The sequence below is a fragment of the Cygnus olor genome, chromosome 1, assembly GCF_009769625.2.
Source record: "Cygnus olor isolate bCygOlo1 chromosome 1, bCygOlo1.pri.v2, whole genome shotgun sequence".
In the NCBI taxonomy this organism is placed as follows: Eukaryota; Metazoa; Chordata; class Aves; order Anseriformes; family Anatidae; genus Cygnus; species Cygnus olor.
In genome coordinates this window covers 12971294-12980566 of record NC_049169.1, presented here as the reverse complement: position 1 = coordinate 12980566, position 9273 = coordinate 12971294, and the positions used below count along the sequence as shown (strand labels likewise).

Sequence of the window (9273 nt, the reverse complement as noted above, 5' to 3'; positions counted from 1 at the left end):
GTAGCGGTATTAAAATGCACAGGTTGTTCTCACTGACTTATGTAGGTAATAAACTTCTTTCTCAGGAAGCTGAAGACGACCTTTGTAATCACAGGCTGGTTCTAGTTATGCCAGCCTCTCATAGGTACATTTATACCTGGATTTTGATCTGGGATTGGATGGTAGTTGACTATGGCTAAAGTACATGCTGCATTTTTTTTTCCTGTTCTTTGATATAGATGCCATTTTTCCCCATCATGCCCAGAAATCCAGCTTGAAGATACCCCCTTACAGCAGGAAATCACGTGAGGAAAAGTCCTTTTAATAGAGCTAGCTGGATAGAGAACTTGCTCTTCACTGTTTTGAGATGAACGTTGAATCCTATTCACCTTGGATTATAACTTGCAAAAAAATGAAATAAAGGAGAAGACAGCAGGACTACTAGAAGCAAGCTTATTCTGAGGCTGATCATTTGTAGCTCACATGAAAATAGTGTGTGAAGCAAAAAAAAAAAAGCAAAGGTAATCTCCAGACCTTATTTGTCCACTAAGACAGCATATACAAAACTTCATAAAGCAATTTGATTTGTAGCAGCCTGACAGATACAGCCCGATTCAGTAGCTAACCCTTTCTCTCCATTGAGGAAAGAACGAAAGTTTCCGAGTACTAGTGAGATTAATGCGAGTGGGACACCGGCAGTGTAGCAACTCCAGTCACCAAGGACTCATCTTCTGTTTATTCCTGTGACCTCTGCTTGCTTACAACAGATCTCAGGATCATTTCAAGCTGCTGTAGGCAGGGCCGGGAGAGCTCCCACTCGGGACAACAAGCCCATGTTGTATGTTGTGCTGCCTCATACAGTAAGGCCATCCCTTTGCTGAACCAGCAGCGGAGGACTGTATGGTCTTGCTGCTCCTGACGGCTGGTAATTCAGGTGGGTTGCCATCTCTCACAGCCACAGCAGTACTGGCCGTCCTCCCACCAGGCCTCCAGCCTAACCTCTGACGATGATTCGGGAGCATGCATGGCGCTCAGGTTCAGCCCACAACGCCGCCGCCATCTCACCCTTCGACGCCCAGCGCGCGAGATCCCACCCTCACCACCCCGCGCCAGCCCTCCCGAGACCTCCACCCCCTCAGGCTGCTGGGGAAGCCAAAACCCCGAGAAATTAACACAAAACGGCACCAGCCGCCCCCTCAGGGTACCTTCCCCGCCCCCCCCCCCCCCCGCCCGCCCTCCAACGAAGCGACCCGAGCCGCGCGTCCTCCCCACCAGCCCCCTCCTCCTCGCCAACTGCGCACTCAGCCGAGCCCGCCGCCCCCAATCCCCCGAGAACCCGCCCCCTCCCCGCCATCCGATTGGCCTATCGCGCCGTCACTCCGGCTTCTCTTGGCGATCATTGGACGAGGCGGAGGCTGCCCCCCTCCCTCCCGCCCGCCCCTCCCGCCCCTCCCGCCGCCGTCGGTCGAGGCGAGCGGCGAGTAAATAGAGGCAGGAGCGCAAAATGGCGGCGCCGCCGAGTCCTGGCCGTGGCGCCGCGTCGCCGGAGCCGTTGGGCTCCAGGCCGGGCCCGGACGCGAAGGCTCCCCGCGGGTCGCAGCCGGCCGCCAAGAAAATGAAGGGGACCGACGAGCGGAGCCTGAAGGGCTCCAAGCGTGTCAACGGCGAAGGGGGCGGCGGTGGAGGAGGAGGAGGAGGAGGCGGCAACAAGCAGCCGCCGGTGGTGCCGAGCTTCAGCGGCCCCGCGGCGTGGGGCTTCGCCGCGCTGCCCTCGGGGAGCTCGGGGGGCTTCGCCTTCCCCTCGCCGCTGCCCAGGAAGCTGCTGCCGCCGCCGCCCGCCGTGCTGCTGCCGCCCGCCTCGCCCTCCTCTTCCTACCGGCAGCACCAGCACCGCCACCACCGGCACCGCCTGGCTCTGCCCGCTGAGAGTGGTGGTGGCGGCTGTGGTGGTGGTGGTGGCGGAGGGGTGGCCGTCGTGGGCAGCGCCAAGGCGAAGAGGCCGAAGGAGAAGCGGGACAAGGAGAGGAGGAAGCACGGTGCCCTGCCCGGGGTCGGGGCCGCCGCCGTCGCCGCCGCCGTGGGGGGAGATGGCGGCGGGGCGCTGAGCGCGGCGGCCCGCGAGGAGAACGGGGAGGTGAAGCTGCTGCTGCAGAAAGGTGAGCGGGGAGGGCGCCGGATGGGGGGTGGGGTGGCCGCTGAGCCCCCCCCTGCTTCAGGGGAGACCCCCTGGTCGTGGGGGGGAGCCCCGTGCTTCGGGGGAGACCCCTTGTTATCGGGGGGGGGGAGTCCCGCTGGTCGTGGGGGACAGCCCCCGGCTTTTGGGGAGCCTCCTGCTTGGGGGGAGCCCCCCTGTTTGTGTGTGGGAGACCCCCTGTTTGTGTGGGGCAGCCCCCTGCTTTTGGGGAGACCCCCGGTACGTGTGTGGGAGACCCCTGCTTTTGGGGAGACCTCCTCTTTGTGTGTGGGATCCCCTCTTTTTTGTGTGTGGGGGAGCCCCACTGTTCGTGTGGGGGGGACCCCCCATGCTCCGGGGGACCCCTGCCTCTCTGCAAGTTCCCAGGGAAGGCAGCGGCAGCTCGCTCTGCCGTCAATCCTGTCAAAAAAAAGGGGGTGTGGAATTAGCTATGGCGTCAGCCAGAAGCTGCCAGAGGCCTTAGGTTTTCTTACCTATTAGGGAAATAAGGGTGTCCGGGGGTTTTCTGGGGGTCTGCCGAAGAAATCGAGTTTCTGTCGCTGCTGTGACAGAGACCGCGTGTTACGAAAATACGTGTTTGTTAAAAATTGAAAGGAACCCTCGGTGAGCTCATTTATTGGGCTGTTTGTTTGTACAGGCTAAGTCATGGAGTGTCACAGACCATGCACTTGAAATCTAGATAAGCAGACTGTCAGTGTCTTATTTAGGTGCTTTTTCAGCTTTCCTTTATTTTCTGAAAATCACTGGGCTATAAGCTTCCAAGAAATGCATCAGGCCTTCGGGAGGAAGGTCAGGAGTGCTGGGTTAGTTTATTAATGGATTTGGCTGAAAATGGCCACTCCAGGTGAGATAAGATATTAGGCTAGCTTGTTGCTGACAGGCACTGACAATAGATGCTTAGGAAATATAGGACAATACAGTAGTATGTTTGTTTTTTTTTTACCAGCATATGCTTGCCAAGTCTCCAGTGACCTTAAACCAGATGTTGATACCTTTGCATTTATATTAAAATACAAAGAACTTCAAACATTTGCTCCATTACCTAGTTGAAGCAAGTTTCCTTTCTTTCTTTCAAAGGAAAGATAAATTGCAGCGTTTATGTAGGCTTAGGTTGCTTTGATTATGGCCTATTCCTCGTGCTTACAGGATGAGCCAAGCATGCGAAGACCAATTATTAATATCAATACACCATTTTCTGTCTATCGATTACATCGTCCAGCTGCCTTACTGCATTTTCTGCTAGTTCCCACTGGTATCTTAATCTGTGCTGTAGCATTAGGTGTTCAGGTTTGCTTACCTTCGAGTGTTTATTTTTTATTTTTTTAATTATTTGCATTCTCTTGATTCAATGTGTCCTAAGTACGTCATTTCAACACTTTCAAGCATTTCAGTTTAGGTATGTTTATTTTTATTCTTCTGTCCAAAAGATGATTTGGGAAAAATCTTCGGAAGTTGCTTTCAGTAAACATTTAATGATGATGAAGTGTTTTTGCTGTCTATGATAGCTACCAAGAAGCTCACAGTATCTTCATTGCGAAGTTATGAAAATAATAACCATATTCGCTCCCATTGCCATGGCGTCCTACCAGTGTTACCCAACTGTGGCAATAAATCTCCGGGAACAATATCGTAATAACAAGATGAAATGTTTTTGCGTGCTGGTAAAAGAAATGATGACAGTGATGGTGTCAGCTGAGTAACTGTGAATTGAACCCTCCTGGAAGTAGGGATTGGCCTTGTAGAGGCCTTACGTCCTTCCACTCTTATCAGGGAAGGGCATTTTCTCAAATACAACCTGTGTACTGGCAGGTACAAGTACTTGAGATTTGAGCTGCTGTTTGCTCAGAACAGGTGTTTTTACGTTTAATTTAGCTTTGAAAGCCTGAGAACAGGCTGGAACGTTTTCCGAGGCAAATGATCCCTTTATGGCGTCAAGGTCTTTAGATTTGTTTAGAGGAAGTGATTTCTATCGCCGTAGCTGCTGACGTAGTTCTGTGCAGAATCGAAGAGCTTCCGATTCACTGAGCTGTGTGTTTCAGCAGAGAAGGCTACAAGAAAGTGAGGGATGCACCGAGTCCTCTGCTGGGAGCAGCCGGCCTTTGAAAAGTGGTTCTGTGTCTGTCTGTAGATTAAAGAACAGGTTTGTGCTGTTAATCCTGTGGATAATTTACTTTCCAGAGAGGGAAGGAGAAATGCAGTTACGGAGGGAGAAAAGAATGACCCTGGGGAGGAAGGGAGGGCATCCCGAATCCTCGCGATGGAGGCAAACAAAGACCGATGGGTTAAGGCAGGAGGGTGGGGGCATGGATCAGAAGATACCAAAGGGATGCAGGGTGCAGCAGTGTTTTTGGAATGAGTGGATTTGGGAAAAGAGGGAGGAAACAGCATGCAAAATGGTGAGAGAGGGAGGTGATGCTGATTTTGGTATGGGGCAGACGACACAGGTAAGTGCTGCGGAAAAGCAAGGAAGGATAGAGGTAGGGTACCTAGAAGGACAGTGAAAAATGTAGGCAGCCTGCAGATACGACATCGGGGCAAACTTAAAGGATTTCGTATAATAAAAAAAAGTCGAAGCTGCTTGCATGAACAGAATATGTAGGGGGAATGCAGGAGTAACACGTGGCCCTCTGTGACGAGGGAAGTTTGCAGAAGCTGTCATATGTGCAGCTGGTAATGCTTGCTAAAAATCAACCTAATGCAGGCAAGCGCAGCGTGCCTCCTCTGCAGCCTGCGTTTACCAGCCTTTCTTGCTTTCACGCGTTGGAGAGCGAGCAGCAGCGCAGAACTGACAGTATCGATTGGTGCTTCGCGTTCAGCGCTGGTGCGCGTGTCAGTGCCTCACCTCAGAAGGGAGATGGGGCGGGTTAGAAGGCTACAGGTGCGGAGCCCTGTACAGGAAAATAAAATTACCGAAAGATAAGCGGGTGGAACAGGTGGGACTTGCTTATTTATAAAAATCTGAAGGTGGAAAAACTCCACTGCCCCCTTCACAGTCCAAGTGGAGATGGATTGCATGTAGGCACGAGAGGTGGAAGGGGTTTCCAAATGAGCTTGAGGAGGGTGCTGGTGGGTTAGGAGGACGTGTGTTCCAGTCGGTGAGCTGCGTGCATGCTCTTCTGCATATAGCAGTTATGGTGCCGGGGGAAAAAACATTGCTCTGGTGAGAGAGGGAGGGCCTGCATGTACAGGAGAAGGTGAGGAGTGCAGCTGGGGAGGAAGGACAGGACCTGTGCCATGAGGGGCTGTGGTGCGCCGAGGCAACATGGGCACGTGGTGGTGGGGGGTGGATGAACGTGAGGTCTGGGCTTGGAAAACTGGCATCGTAGGGCTTGCAAATTGGGGAGTACCAATGGCGTTTTCCTAATTCTAGTGCCGATAGCATGGGGTGTTGACACAGAGCAGGAAACTGAGAAGTTTTTCCGCCTGCCATCTTGACCCAGTCAGAAGAGCTGAGCGTGAGGGCTGCCGATTGTCCTCTGCCTGTGACGACTGCAGGGCCAGAGCACCCGGTTTTGAGGCACCTTTCTGTCCTGAGTGACAGGAAGATGTTAAAGGTGGTTAACGTAAAGCATGATGTCTTTAGACCCATTAAAATTTTTCGTGTTTCCTTCCTTGAACAATTGCTCACTGGGAGATGTTTGTGGCCGTTGCGTGGGCAGGACCTCGAGCTTGGAGGACTGGAGCCAGGCCTTGCAGCTCCAGGCTCACCTAAATGAGTTGAGTGAGCCCTGAGATGAGGGCAGAGAATCTGGAAGGCCGTGTTGCCGCCTGCATGGTTTATCCTGGAGACGTGAGGCTTGGACCGTTCAAAACAAACTTGCCATTTACTTGGCCGGTTCGCTCTGGCCAGCAGCACTACGAGCTGTGTAACTGGCCGTGTTTTCACGCGCGGTGCGGGTCTGAGGGAAGCGCCTGCCGTTCCGGGTTATGACTATACCGACCCAGTTAGTTATTTAACTGATACTCCGCTTTAGCAGTTCCCAGTTGAAATTGTTTTCCTAGCAGTGCAAAGCTCAGGTCAGCCGCTCCCCGCCTCATCAGCTCGTTTGGTTTGGTTTGTTCCACAGGCGTGCTGCAGGGCGGGAGCCAGGCTCCTCAGATGTCTCCTCTGTTTTTTTGCCATCTCTGTGTACAATTTTCCTCTCTCCCTCCCTTCCTCCTTCGTATTCCGTCTTCAGTGATGGCTTTGCTGATAACACTGCCTCAGTGTGCAAGCCATTACAGAACGAGATTGGTATTTTTAATTTGCTGTTGGGGGTTTCCCCTATGAGCAAGAAAGCAAAGCTGAGCGTGGTACTGTAGCCTTTTGCTTTTACTTCCAGTCTTTTTTTCTCCCTCCCCCGTCCTGATGTCACTGAAAGATAGGTTAGGTGGTATTTCAGACCGACATTTACCTTTGATTCCTCTGGTAACGTTGTCGCTTTGACTTGCATGCCACTTAAGGTTTTTGAACTTTTACGAAATTTCACATCAGGCTGCTGCTGAAGTTCAGTTTGCATCACTGGGAAGCTCGTTTCATAGTCTAACTTAGCGAATTAGCTTTGGGTTTTCTTCTGTTTCCCTTCTTTAGATCTGGGACCGCCATCTTGTTGGGTAGGTTACCTTTTTCCTTCTGCTAAACGTTTCCTTCTGTTCATTTCTATTTATTTTCCCTTTCTTTACTGTCCTGCTTAACCCGACCACCCCTCTCCCTGCTCCCGACTCCTTTAAATCCAGAGGCCATTTTTGTGCTCACTCCTCTGCATTCTGCAATATATTTCTAATCAGATACCCCATTGTAGTCAGCAGTGCTCAGAAAGTGTTGAGGGCGTTAGGTGCGAGACACAAGAGGAAGAAGGACTTCACAAATTTCTTGAGATGATCAAGATTTATTTGCAGCTTACATGAATGCCACTTCAAGGTCTCCAAACGAAGCATCTGATGCTGAGGTGAGTTTGAGGCAGTGTATCTTTGTCCAGAGGGATTCTGTCCCCTTTTGTTTCTGTGAAGTTACCATGAAGCCTTGCTGGAGAGAACAAAATCTTTTGTTTTTTAAGTCGGGGAGCAAACGAAGCCTCTCCTGTACCCCAGAATCCAGCTCTGCATGCCAGTTATACACAGAAATTTACTCCGGTTGTAGAATCGCAAACAGCGAATCACAAATAGCTTTTCTGAGCTGAAATGAGATCAGCACAGCAGTTGGAAACGTCAGATCTGAAACCTCTTCTGGAGGCCTTGTTTGCAGCTGCCACGTTCTCCACTGCTGCTTTCTGATGCAACTCCCCAGTGCTTGGGCTTACACTTGGCTTGTACAGCTCTGCACGTAGGAAAAGAAACTGCAGAGATCAGAGGAATCAGAGATAAGGCGTACATTTCTCCTAAGTATCTTAATTCTGAAAAGGGGTTTTCCTTCCTTCCCGTTCACTGGAGGGCTTGGGGAAAAGTTTGCAGCTGTCGAGGGGTCGTCTTTAATCATACCTTGGATTTTAAGCTTTAATTGCTGAAAGGGATGTCTGCCAAGTATTTCTTTGTATTTATTGGAATGAGAAGACTATTGTGTCTTTTTTTTCTTAGAAATACTGTCTGGGTTTCCTCGTGCGTGTGAACTCAGGAGGGCTGGCTGTTTGGATGGATGGATGTGCAGGTGTCAGGACCGTTACCGTAGTGGTGTGAAACGTACTGAACGTGTCTGCACGGCCAGATAAACACTCCTTCTTGAGGCTTTACTTTATGGGTGTTTGTATTAAAGGGAGGAAAGGGCGATGGAAGGGCTGGTGCCCGATGTGCTCCCCTCCTCCTCGCCCTTCCCTTGGGCACAGCGCTGCGGGCGCTGGCAGTATTGACGGCGGCCGTTAGCAGTGGCTTGTAAATATTTTGCCTGATGTGCAGTGACAGCCCTTAAATCAAAGGGAGGGGAGAGGGGCAGAGCACTTTGAACATAATCTACGGCTGACTACTGATGTGGGTTACCATCTGGAAAACCGATGCAAAGCAGCTGCAGCTTCTGGCATCTCTCTGACGAGGCTCTGAAGCTCGGCTCGGCGAAAGCCGCCTCGCTCGAGCTCCGGCTTCAAGGTGCGGGTTGCACAGAGCGGCAGCTGCTTTGCACGTAAGCCAACACAAAGTGTTTCCTGCTCGACCTATTCTATATGCACTTGATTTACCTTTTTCTTCCAGGACGCTTGCAGCAGAGGTGAAGAAGGTCTGGCTACATTTCTGAAATCTGATTCTGTTTACGATTCCTAAATCGTTGCAACCGTTATGAGAAGGTACCTAGTTAGGAAATAGCTTTCTATAGCCTTAGGTGCACGTGGCTGTGTACCTTATAAATAAGTTCATCCTCCATTTCTTCTATTTTTCCACTTGGCCCAACACCCAGAAAACGTTGGAGCTTTTGGGCTCGAGGAGGAAGTACGCGTGTTGTGCTGAATTAATTCAATTAATCGGGGGGAGTTAATTGACTGAGAACATTCTTTAGATGCCATTTAGGAAGGTGAGGTGGGAGATGTCTTTTAATGGAGTCTTCCATCAGTATAAAGCACTTCCTGAGATATACTGCTGGGGCTGCTTGTTTTTTTTGTGGGTATGCTGCTCCTGTAGGACCTTAAATCCAAAGAAAATGGCACTTGCAGTGACACTTGTATTGGGAACGTGAGACACCCAGAAATCTCTTAATTCCCTGGGTGCTGTGATTACTGTAAATAAGGATACGTACTCCCCCAGAACTCTGTATTTTGAAAAGTTTACTCATGCCTTTGGCGTATTTAGTAGAGTTAAAAATAACTGTACTAGAGGCTTTATTTCTTCGGACAGTAGAGCTTGAAAATGAAGGAGCAGTCTTCACTGTTGCTTGGACCTTCCATAGCCGCGTCCTGCTGTGCTCGGCATTTATTTTTTGAACTGCAGAAGATATTTTCAATCTGTTTAGTCTGTGAGCAGTTATTTCCTGAGCAGTGTATTTCTTTGTCAAAGACACACAAAGCAAAAGTACATTTTGATAGGGGAGAATCTTTGCGAAATGGTGCAGGGTCTGTCCCTCTGTACCCTGTGATACACTAAAAGCTGAAAGTTTGATGTAATGTGTGTTTAGGGCTACGTACAGGAATAGGAAGTGTGCGTGT

General features: G+C 50.6%; 1 protein-coding gene across 2 annotated transcripts in view; it reads left to right on the top strand.

Moving 5' to 3' along the window:
• Positions 1-1438: 1438 nt before the first annotated feature.
• RSBN1L (round spermatid basic protein 1 like) overlaps positions 1439-9273 on the top strand; it is a 49557-nt gene continuing 41722 nt past the window's right edge. For both annotated transcript variants that reach the window (XM_040548918.1, XM_040548911.1), the window contains exon 1: positions 1439-2135. In XM_040548918.1, the coding sequence (XP_040404852.1) occupies positions 1484-2135 (652 nt within the window). In that variant the 5' untranslated portion in view covers positions 1439-1483. The remainder of the gene's footprint in view (positions 2136-9273) is intronic.